A 12,673-nucleotide genomic window follows, 5' to 3' on the forward strand; every position below is an offset into this window, starting at 1 on the left:
ACATCTGACACCAGAGTGATCTGTTCTCGCAACTTGTAGTCTGACATTTCAGATTTAGATATGATAATTTATCACAAAGTAGTTTGGACTACTTTTTCAAAGTATATTTACTTAAGTAAACTATATATAGCTATAGGGTAGCTTAACTTGTTCCAGTGTGAAGAAATTGGTAGCTCGGTAAACTATATGTTCAGAGTAGCTTCCCCAACACTATCTATAGGGGGACTTTCTCTGCCTGTAAGTATTTTTTAATTTACATTTTAGTCATTTATCAGAGGCTCTTAACCAGAGCGACTTACAGGAGCAATTAGGGTTAAATGCCTTGCTCAAGGGCACATCGACAGATTTTGCACATAATCGTCTCTGGGCCTGTTTTAGTGTGTAAATTTTATATTTTCTTAACACAATGGAATAGATAAGGTTGACATCGAGTTGTATGGCCCAGCATATCACAATGCAATGCCATTACAGCATCCATATTAGGAAACCCCTTAGTTGTCAAAAAACGCTCTGAAGCCTTGTTCACGTTGCAGGCCTTAATGCTCAAATCGGTTTTGTTTTTCAAATCCGTTTTGGAATAATAATTGTCCAAACAGCAAGTTACAAGTGACCAAATCGGATTTGTGTGTGTGTGTTCAGACACCAGTAATTTACTGACATGGCTATGCTAGTTGTCATAGTGACAAAGGGTGGGTGAGCAGTGGTGAAGGCTGGTTGGTGGTGCTCGTGCTTCCTATCACTCAGAATATGAACAGTATTTATAAATATCATTTTGTAGCAAGTGAAGGTGACAACAACACCTTCCATTGATGTTTCCCAGTTGCTTTGAACGTTCAAAATCCTAGTGTAAAGCCTCAAAGAATAAGATGATCCAAATGTCAAAGTCCTTTCTGATTAGCTACAGCAGTCAACTAGCTAGCTATGTAGCTTTCTAGCTTATTCACTAATGTGTTTGTAAACAATCAACAAGCTAGTTAGCTACCACATGTTCTTGTCAAACTGTCAACAGGGTAGCTAGTAAGCAACAAGACATCCCAAATATCAGTCTAAAAACACTTGAGGGCAAATAAATCAGATTTGACTGTTCAGGCACACGCATATTCAGGCTGACTGGCTATCATTCAGGCAAATAAGAAAGAAGTGCACTCAAGCTATCCAGAAGGCCAAAGTTAGTTACTTTAAGGTTGCAGAGACACATCCATAACCTGAGCGGAAACCAGATTGCATACCAGAGAGAATACTATAGACATCAAGAAAGCCAGTCAGTTGATTATTGACAAGTTTTTCCAACACTTTTGATAAACAGGGCAAAATAGAAATAGGCCCATAACAGTTAGGATCAGCTTGATCCCCCTTTAAATAAAGGACAAACTGTGGCTGCCTTCCAAGCAATGGGACCTTCCCAGAAAGGAGAGAGGTTAAAAAGGCTGGAGAAAGGCTTGGCGATGATAGGGTTAGCAACCTTAAAGAAGAAAGGGTCTAAACCATCTGACCCAGATGTTTTTTGGGGTCAAGTTTAAGGACCTCATTTAGCATCTCAGACTCAGTGACTGCCTGCAGGAAGAAACTTTCTAGCAGGGCAGGGGAAAAAGAGGGAGAAGCATTGGGGATAGTTGCATTAGAAGGGGTGGGAGATGAGGACATTTTGGACAGGCAAGGAGGCATGGCTGCGTCAAATAAGAATCCAGACTTAATGAAGTGGTGATTAAAGAGCTCAGCCATGTGCTTCTTGTCAGTAACAACCACATCATCAACATTAAGGGACATGGGCAGCTGTGAGGAGGAGGGTTTATTCTGCAGGTCTTTAACCGTTTTCCAGAACTTCTTGGGGTTAGACCCACAGAGAGAGAACTGAGAAATCCTAATTAATAAACAAATTAGGCACATTTGGGGAGTCTTGATTCAACATTTTGAACAGAAATGTTCATTGGATCAGTCTAAAACCTTGCACATACACTGCTGCTGTCTAGTGGCCAAAATCTAAATTGCACCTGGGTTGGAATAAAACATTATGGCCTTTCTCTTGCATTTCAAATATGATGATACAAAAAAAATACAAAAATAGTTTTTTTTTTCTTTGTATTATCTTTTACCAGATCTAATGTGTTATGTTACATTTCCATAGACGTCAAAGTGTTTCCTTTCAAATGGTGCTCTAGGGCCTGAGCTACAGGCAGTTAGATTTGGGGATGTCATTTTAGGCGAAAATTTAATAAAAGGGGCCGATCCTTAAGAGTTTAAAGGTCCTCAATGATGTCACTGTTCCCCTTGGTTCTAAGCAATATTGTGCTGCTATTTTTATTGACTTGGCCAAAGCTTTTGATACGGTTGTAAGGCTTGGGGGTAGTGGAGGAGGAATCAGACGCAGGAAGCAGCGATACGGGTGATAGCTTTTAATGCGCGACACAGCAAAACACCAGCCACCCCAAATAGCGAACTGAGCGCACACAAAAATCAAAGTGCCCCAAACACAGGGGACAAAACACAGTGAGCGCAAAACCACGCACTAGCGCCAAATACATACAGCGCGTAACAAAGCAACCAACAGAGAAACAATCCCGCACAAAGAGCAGGCGGGCCAATATAGCCCCGCTAATTCACCCGACTAAGGACAGGTGCAAACAATAACAGAAAGGGGAAAACAAAAGGAATCAGTGGCAGCTAGTAGGCCGGTGACGATGACCGCCGAGCGCCACCCGAGCAGGAGGGGGCGCCACCTTCGGTGGGAGTCGTGACAACGGTAGACCATTCCATTCTTGTGGGCCGTCTCTGGAGTATTGGTGTCTCTGATGGGTCTTTGACCTGGTTTGCTAACTACCTCTCTCAAAGAGTGCAGTGTATAAAGTCAGAAAATCTGCTGTCTGAGCCACTGCCTGTCACCAAGGGAGTACCCCAAGGCTCAATCCTAGGCCCCACACTCTTCTTAATTTACATCAACAACATAGCTCAGGCAGTAGGAAGATCTCTCATCCATTTATATGCAGATGATAGTCTTATACTCAGCAGGCCCCACACCGGATTTTGTGTTAAATGCTCTACAACAAAGCTTTTTTATTGTCCAACAAGCTTTCTCTGCCCTTAACCTTGTTCTGAACACCTCCAGAACAAAGGTCATGTGGTTTGGTAAGAAGAATGCCCCTCTTCCCACTGGTGTTATTACTACCTCTGAGGTTTTAGAGCTTGAGGTAGTTACCTCATACAAGTACTTGGGAGTATGGCTAGACGGTGCACTGTCCTTCTCTCAGCACATATCAAAGCTGCAGGCTAAAGTTAAATCTAGACTTCGTTTCCTCTATCGTAATCGCTCCCCTTTCACCTCAGCTGCCAAGCTAACCCTGATTCAGATGACCATCCTACCCATGCTAGATTACGGAGACATAATTTATAGATCGGCAGGTAAGGGTGCTCTTGAGCGGCTAGATGTTCTTTACCATTCAGCCATCAGATTTGCCACCAATGCTCCTTATAGGACACATCATTGCACTCTATACTCCTCTGTAAACGGGTCATCTCTGTATACCCGTTGCAAGACCCACTGGTTGATGCTTATTTATAAAACCCTCTTAGGCCTCACTCCCCCCTATCTGAGATACCTACTGCAGCCCTCATCCTCCACATACAATGCTCATTCTGCCAGTCACATTCTGTTAAAATGTCCCCAAACACACACATCCCTGGGTTGCTCCTCTTTTCAGTTCGCTGCAGCTAGAGACTGGAACGAGCTGCAACAAACTCTCAAACTGGACAGTTTTATCTCAATCTCTTCATTCAAAGACTCAATCATGGACACTCTTACTGACAGTTGTGGCTGCTTTGTGTGATTTATTGTTGTCTCTACCATCTTGCCCTTTGTGCTGTTGTCTGTGCCCAATTATGTTTGTACCATGTTTTGTGCTACTACCATGTTGTGTTGCTACCATGTTGTTGTTATGTTGTGTTGCTACCATGCTGTGTTGTCATGTGTTGCTGCCTTGCGATGTTGTTGTCTTAGGTCTCTCTTTATGTAGTGTTGTGTTGTCTCTCTTGTTGTGATGTGTGTTTTGTCCTATATTTATATTGTATTTATTTGTAATTTTTTAATCCCAGGCCCCCGTCCCTGCAGGAGGCCTTTTGCCTTTTGGTAGGCCGTCATTGTAAATAAGAATTTGTTCTTATATAAAAAAAAACAGTTGCATGGCCAGGAATCAGATTTGTATCGGAGTTCAAACCACCTACAAAAGTGGTTTGAAATGTGGGTTGAAACATCAGATTCAACGTGCTTTTTGGCTGTTCAGACTGAAAAAAAAGAACAGATTCAATCAGATATGCAAAGAAATTGGGTTTGAGTCACTTCAAACTGTCGATATGAACAAGGCTTAACAGTCCTGATCTCCCTCCCACACTAGCTCCCTCAAAAGAGGTACAATTATTGAAGGAGACCCACCTGTTTAAGCTAAGCCCTGGTGGCTCCTAATGAGCAGTGACTGTAACCGGTGCACAATGCTGATTTTTAACGAGTTAAGGGCCTTAAGTGAAATGGCTGCAGCAGCTGGAGTTCCCATCACCCCCTGCTGCGTGTTTCAAGAGGGTTTATGGGGGATTGGGTCCAACGTTGCCTCTACGGTTAATGCTGCTGCCCATAAGTCTGACCCACTAAAGCTGCGTTTACACAGGCAGACCAATTCTGATATTTTTTCCACTAATTGACCAGTCCCATCAGATCTTTTCACAAATCTTTTTCATAGGTGATCTGATTGGTCAAAGTCCCACAAAAAAAAACATCAGAATTGCGCTGCCTCTGTAAACGCAGCCTATGTCCCTCCGACAATGTCACATTGTACCACTCTGGCGTTTTGTTTCACACAGGGAAGAATGAGGACAGAATGGGCTGGGGTGTTTTACAGTTTCAGGGCAGGCTCTGTGGTTGTGTCTGTGCTCAGGTTGTCAAGGCATTTAGGTTTTTGGGTTGGGGTTGGGTTTAGGAGACCATGCCTTTTGCTTCCCTGACAAAAAACAAAAAACTATTCTAAGCTTTTATACAGATGTTACCCAGGCAATTACGCTACAATTACATGCAAGAGTACCTTCATTGATAACAAGGCTGGGGGCTGGAGTTCGCCAACTAGGAGTTCAAAAATGAAATGCACCACAACCTACTGCACTTTTACACTCAAATGGGGCATGGGTAATTTTTACGCTCAAACGGGGCATGTCTAAAGTTTACACTCAAATAGGGCATATCCAATGTTTACACTCAAATGGGACATGTCTAATGTTTACACTCAAGAAACCATTTTATCCTAGACTCAACTCAATCTCTTTCAGACTCATTGGCAATGTTTACTCAGGCTGCCCGATTCTGATCTTTTTTTCACTAACTGGTCTTTTGACCAATCAGATCAGCTTTGAACAAAATCTGATGTGAAAAGATCTGATGTGATGGGTCAAAAGACCAATTAGTGAAAAAAAATCTGATTTGGGCTGCCTGTGTAGACAAAGCCACTGAGATGTTACTCAGGGATAGTATTAAAATTGATTTGGCATACTTCATTAGCCTGCTCCAACAACAGAAAAAAACATTGAAAACTGCACTGCCAGATGACAAACAGAAACACTCATACACAGAGCAGCCGCTGATCCCTGGACACAAATACGTGCTGCAAAGGCACGCACGCAAGCAAGCATCCTGTAGATTGATGAAAGCAGTCTGGTCTGTCTGTGTGATACATGATTCCTGGCTCTGATCAGGACTCTCCTTCCTCTCTGACCTGACAGAACTAAACTCTACCACTGGACCACAGCCCCCAAACACCCACTCCCGACAACAACACCCCACATCCCCACCCCACTACTTGAGAAATACTGCACCAAACACCTTAGTTAGATTTACAATTGCCAACTGAAACATTCTCAGAAAAAACTTCATTTAATCACAGATTTCCTGAATTATCTTAGATTCATTCAGGGAATTTTGAGGAAGTGAAATATGCTTCCGTGTCTACAGTGTCTCAAGGGGGACAAGCATCATTAACCAAACGTGGAATTGGTCAGGAAACACACCTCCAAGACGGAAGTCTTGTTTTTCTAATTAGCAACAGAAAATCACATGTGCCAATCTGCTTGTTCATTGGCTCGTTAAACCATTCCCCACCCCTATAGGCCCACAAACTTACTACACCACAAACCCACCACAACCTGGTCCCTAACACTTTTTTGGTTACTACATGATTCCATATGTGTTATTTCATAGTTTTGATGTCTTCACTATTAAACTACAATGTAGAAAATAGTAAAAATAAAGAAAAACCCTGAGTAGGTGTGTACTTTTGACTGGTATTGTATGTTAAATACACTTACACCGCATGCAGGAGAGCTCATTAAATAAGACAGAAATACAACATTTAAATTAGGCTCTTCCCTGTGAAAGAGACCCGCCAATGAGTTACAAACCACACGTCATCGACATTGGAAGTCTCACTTTATGTTGTAGTCTAAGATTGACATTTTCAACACAAAGCATGTCAAAACGACTGTTTTGTTCTTTAAACTATTGCTGATAGTAACTGCGAGAAGGAGCTCCAGAAAAATCTAAAAATAGGCAAAAACAAATGGCATTTTGTCAGTAACCTTTTTCATTGTTTTATTCATATTCACTGTTATTTATTTTTTTAGTTACTCAACAATCCTGTTTTTGCATAGTTGTGTGCCATAAGCTATTGTGTTGTGTGGAGCAGTGTATTTTCCCTTTTGGTGAAAAATACTGTGTTAATGCCATCTTTAATACCAATCAGAATAGGATCTGGTAATGTATAGTGAACCACTCAAACCTACTGTAATCCAATCATCAATGGTCATCAACTCCCCATTCTTGTCCATTTGAGCTAAGTCCTGCGACACTCTCTCCGTCACATCTGGTCGGTCTAACATACGATCAGAAACAATATTTAGAGAGAAAGGAGAGGAGAGGAGGACAGGAGGCTAATAATTGCTCTCACGCTCCCACCCACCCTTACAACCAGTGCCCGTGGAAGGAGACCTTCCAGTGAAGTATGTTAGTGAAACATTGTATTTTAACAACAGAGACAGAAATCCTGTATTTAAATAAAGAACCAGTGTTTACAAAGCACCAGCAGAACATTCGGCCAGCGCCAATGACCCTTTTTATTTTCCTTCCTTTGTCAGGAGTGAGAAGTACACCTACGACACACAAAGGAATGGTGGGAACTGGAGTCTAGCTGATAATACAAAGCAACAAACAGGCCTTTTCTCTGTTGAACCATCAACAATCGTCTCATGGCAACTTCCAGTTAAAGCAATAGTCTTGTGTGTTGTTATGGCTGGTTGAGTGATGGTTGTGTGAGTGTGCTTGTGTGTTCGCTCAACAGTGTGTGTGAGTGTGTGTGGATAGAATTTGCTGTTGTGAATAATTTGCAGGGTGATGGGATTACACTGCTAAAAATAACGGCGCTTTGGGGTTCTTTAAATAACTTTTTGACTGTATATGAAGTGAGCCATAGGACCATTTTTTTCTAGCAGTGTAGGGTGTGTTGAGGTGCAGGGTAAGGCAAAGGCTCCGGAAATGCAGTTTTAAGGGGTACAGAGCGAAGAACACAGAAGCAGTCTCAGAATGGGTAACATGGAATGGGCTCAATGACCTAAGAGAAATGAGTGCAATGTTGGGTTGAAGGTGATCAGTTGTAGCAGTCCAACCCACACACTATTTGCAGCATGTTACAGTCAATCCACAGTCATACAGAGACACTGACGTTGCAAGGGTGCGTGGAGAGGAGAAGGGGTCCCTTGGTGAAAACAGTTGAGGGTTTTTCATGAAGCAAATGAGAGTTGATGAGTGCCATGAGTACCTGTCTCTCTCTTTCTCCTCCTCCCTTCCGCCTCCACATCAGTCTCAACCCTTAACACTACAGCCTGTTGGCAGTATATCTTCCTACAATACATATCACTACCACCTCTTCCTTCTCTCATTCATCATGTCATGTAGTCCTTCTCTCAGTCCTTGTCTTTTTCCTCCCTCCATCTGTTTCTCCCTCCCCTCTACGGCTGTCGGTTACTGACGTCCCGCGGCGTCCGGTTGCGTTCCCCGGAGCCCTTGTTGCGGGTCTTGCGCGCGCTGTCCTGCGCCTGCCGGTACTTGTCCAGCATGCTCTTGTGTTTACGCCGCAGCTTATCGTTGCACCACAACCTCTCACAGTACTCCTCCACGTGCGGCAGGTTGGACGGGCCGATCAGCTGCATGATGTCCTTGAACCAGGGGCGCGGGTGGCTGAGGGGGTTGGTGCTCCTGTAAGCATGGCAGGGAGGCCAGGACCGGTACCCCTTCACCCCCAGGGGACCGTCGAGGGGGGCGTCGTCACGGGCCAGCAGCTCACTCAGTGTGTTCCCCTGTAGGACCTCCAGGGAGAGGTGGGTGAGGGTCTGGGTGAAGCCGTGCTCACGGGAGAGACACACATACACACCCTCATCCTGACGGAACACACGGCGGAAGAGCAGGCCCTGCTCCATACGCATCACTCGGTCATCCAGCTTCACCTGCAGGGAGAAAGGGAGGGAGGGTGAGGGAGGAAGAGAAGGGAAATAACAAGAGAGAGATATGGAGGGAGAACAGAAGGGATTGAGAAGGGGAGATAGGAAGGCAAGAGGGGAACATACAGGGATAAAAAAAGAACAGAAAAAATAAAGAGGGGCAAAGTGGTGGTGAGATGGAGGGATGAGGGGATGCAAAGAGGATGAGGTATGGCACAGAGAGGGGAAAGGGGTCAAAGTTGAGTTTTTGTGCTGTTTTCTCAGCTTGGAAGGCTAAGAAGAATTTTGCCATGAAATTCAGCAGTAGTTTTTTTTATACTTTCTCTCTGCCACGGTAAACAGGGCAGCCTGGTTTCTCCAAATGACAGACAGACAGACAGACAGACAGACAATCTCTCTCTCACACTCTCTGTCTCACACTCTCTGTCTCACACTCTCTGTCTCACACTCTCTCTGTCTCACACTCTCTCTGTCTCACACTCTCTCTGTCTCACACTCTCTCTGTCTCTCTCTCCTTAAATCTCCCCCTGAGGTCTTTCAGTTTTTTTACTTGTTCTCTGCTTTTTCCCTCACTGTACCTCTTATTGCTCCATCTCTTGCTCTATCCTCCATCAGACTTTCCCTCTCTTTCTCCCCATCTCTTTCCAACACTCTCGTGATTCCTCCATCTGTCTCTCACACTCTCTCCCTCCGTCCATTGATCCATCTATCTCACCTCTTCCTTGCGGTCGTCTCGTTGGAGCAGCCATGTGACGGTGGCCTGGGGGGAGCGGGGGATACACTCCAGGAAGGTGCTGTTGTTCTCTGTCCCGTACACAACCCTGTCTTCTGTTACGTCCAGCTCCTCCACTGTAGCACAACAGACACAACATTAGAATATGTACACTTAGAAATGTGATCTTTCATCACTCCTCACACACACCTTCAGGTGAGCAAACACACATTCTCCACCCCTCTGACTGCTACACCCTTCCTTCTTTTGTTCCCCCTCTCTCTGTCCTTCTGTTCCCCTCTCTGCCCTTCTGTTCCCCTCTCTCTGCCCTTCTGTTCCCCCTCTCTCTGCCCTTCTGTTCCCCTCTCTCTGCCCTTCTGTTCCCCCTCTCTCTGCCCTTCTGTTCCCCCTCTCTCTGCCCTTCTGTTCCCCCTCTCTCTGCCCTTCTGTTCCCCTCTCTCTGCACTTCTGTTCCCCTCTCTCTGACCTTCTGTTCCCCTCTCTCTGCCCTTCTGTTCCCCTCTCTCTGCCCTTAAGTTCCCCTCTCTCTGCCCTTAAGTTCCCCTCTCTCTGCCCTTCTGTTCCCCTCTCTCTGCCCTCTCTCTGCCCTTCTGTTCCCCCTCTCTCTGCCCTTCTGATCCCCTCTCTCTGCCCTTCTGTTCCCCTCTCTCTGCCCTTCTGTTCCCCTCTCTCTGCCCTTCTGTTCCCCTCTCTCTGCCCTTCTGTTCCCCCTCTCTCTGCCCTTCTGTTCCCCTCTCTCTGCCCTTCTGTTCCCCCTGTCTCTGCCCTTCTGTTCCCCCTGTCTCTGCCCTTCTGTTCCCCTCTCTCTGCCCTTCTGTTCTCCCTCTCTCTGCCCTTCTGTTCCCCCTCTCTCTGCCCTTCTGTTCCCCCTCTCTCTGCCCTTCTGTTCCCCCTCTCTCTGCCCTTCTGTTCCCCTCTCTCTGCCCTTCTGTTCCCCTCTCACACGATGACACAACGACAGGGATCTGTCTTATTCTCAGCACAGGCGTGTCAGGCGTGTCAAGGCGTGTCCATTACTTGGTAAATTAAAAGGTTCTTCAAATGAAGACCCTCTCATTCAGCCCACGGCTTGTGTATGATGTCATTTCTTACGCACACATACCGGTAATGCTGTATATTTCAACTGCACCATAGCATATGTTTCATACCTATAAGATAATCTGTGTTACAGTATATGTCTGCGTACAGTATATACACAAGTGTGTTGTTTTAAGATAAAGCATGTGTTTCAAGTTGCTATCACTCTGGCTCTCAACAGAGGGATGCACATTTTACACAGGGACCTGACACCTCAGTCAAATACAGCTTGTGTTCTATCAGATATCAACTTCCCTCTAGACCTGACACTGGGCTGTACAATATAAACTACACATGATAACAACTTCCCTCTAGACCTGACACTGGGCTGTACAATATAAACTACACATGATAACAACTTCCCTCTAGACCTGACACTGGGCTGTACAATATAAACTACACATGATAACAACTTCCCTCTAGACCTGACACTGGGCTATACAATATAAACTACACATGATAACAACTTCCCTCTAGACCTGACACTGGGCTATACAATATAAACTACACATGATTCCCTCTAGACCTGACACTGGGCTGTACAATATAAACTACACATGATATCAACTTCCCTCTAGACCTGACACTGGGCTGTACAATATAAACTACACATGATAACAACTTCCCTCTAGACCTGACACTGGGCTGTACAATATAAACTACACATGATATCAACTTCCCTCTAGACCTGACACTGGGCTGTACAATATAAACTACACATGATATCAACTGGCCTTTGGTCGTCCAACCTATAAATTGTTTACAGTGTATGTCTGTTCTCTCTCCCCTGAGACAAAATCAGAGATGCTATTTATATTTATTTCTCTACAGACCCAGGTTGCAGCCCAATTGGTACCATATTACCTATATACTGTAGTGAACTATACTTTTGACCAAAGCCCTGTAGTCAGGGTTGGGGTGTTATCTGGTTACAAAAACACTAACTGTAATCAGTTATGTTACCAGCACAAAGATTGTAATCAGATTTACAGATACTTTTGAAAAACTAGATGATTGCTTATTGGATCACTTTTACATTCAGACAAACCAAATTTATGATGACACACCAAATGTGTGTGATGGGTCATTTTTGTCTTCATCTAATGCCTTTTAAAGCAAAAGTAACCGAAAGTAATCAGTTACTGAGTTTGGGTAATCCAAAAGTTACGTTCCTGATAAACATTTTGAACAGGTAACTATAACGGATTACATTTTGAAAGTAACCAACCCAATCCTTCCTGTAGTGCACTATGTAGGCAATAGGGTACCATTTACGATTTTTTAATTTATTTTTTATTTCACCTTTATTCAACCAGGTAGGCTAGTTGAGAACAAGTTCTCATTTACATTACAACTGCGACCTGGCCAAGATAAAGCAAAGCAGTTCGACACATACAACAACACAGAGTTACACATGGAATAAACAAACATACAGTCAATAATACAGTAGAAAAAGTAAATATACAGTGTGTGCAAATGAGGTAAGATAAGGGAGGTAAGACAATAAATAGGCCATGGTGGCGAAGTAATTACAATATACCAATTAAACACTGGACTGATAGTTCTGCTCCAAAAGATGAATGTGCAAGTAGAGATACTGGGGTGCAAAGGAGCAAGATAAATACATAAATACAGTATGGGGATGAGGTAGTTGGATAGGCTATTTACAGATGGACTATGTACAGATGCAGTCCCAGTGTTTGTCCTACCTCACCTCTCAGAGTCCAATGCCTCTCAATGGACGTGTTTGACCTCTGTGACCTCCCTGGAGCAAATACTTTTGGTCAATTTCCGCTTGGCCACCATGACAGCCAGACTAGCTCACCCCCCTCACCCCTCTGTCATGCACACCATTGTAATAAGCATTTATCAACAGGATATTACAGTGCCCTACTTTCCCCCAAGTGCACTTGGTATGTTGTGAGTCTCCGTACTGTATATCCTTCTCACATAGTCTATCATCTTCATTTTGTAATTCATTTACACTCATTTCATTCCCACCCTTTTCATTTCCACCCTTTACCCTCTATCTCCCCCTCTCTCACCACTGAGGTTCTGGTCCATACACTGCAGGGCCGGGTTGCCGTGCCTGATGTCCTGCCGGCGATAGCGGCGTCTGCTGAGCGAGGTGTAGCGAGTGCAGGAGGTGCCGTCCCAGGCACAGTATGGGTCTCTGGCCAGGCAGCACTCAGCACAGGCCTTCCCATACGTCTCACACCTGTGAAGCCTCAGCTGGGCCACACCCACCGAAGAACCCACGTACAGTGCTTGCTGTGTGCGGAAAGGGATCAGAGTACAACCAGAGAATGAGAATGTAATGTTTTATCGTGGTGTTGGCTTCAA

At 44.5% G+C, this 12,673-nt stretch overlaps 1 protein-coding gene across 1 annotated transcript in view; it reads right to left on the reverse strand.

The window, feature by feature from the left end:
- Positions 1-7,103: 7,103 nt before the first annotated feature.
- The window catches only part of sema3bl (sema domain, immunoglobulin domain (Ig), short basic domain, secreted, (semaphorin) 3bl), a 54,618-nt gene continuing 49,048 nt past the window's right edge, over positions 7,104-12,673 (reverse strand). Inside the window, exons 14-16 of the mRNA XM_014135158.3 lie at positions 12,376-12,601; positions 9,236-9,369; positions 7,104-8,526 (exon numbers count right to left, since the gene is read on the reverse strand). Of these exons, the coding sequence (XP_013990633.3) occupies positions 8,032-8,526; positions 9,236-9,369; positions 12,376-12,601 (855 nt within the window). The 3' untranslated portion in view covers positions 7,104-8,031. The remainder of the gene's footprint in view (positions 8,527-9,235; positions 9,370-12,375; positions 12,602-12,673) is intronic.

This window comes from Salmo salar, chromosome 13, assembly GCF_965601325.2.
Source record: "Salmo salar chromosome 13, fSalSal1, whole genome shotgun sequence".
In the NCBI taxonomy this organism is placed as follows: domain Eukaryota; kingdom Metazoa; phylum Chordata; class Actinopteri; order Salmoniformes; family Salmonidae; genus Salmo; species Salmo salar.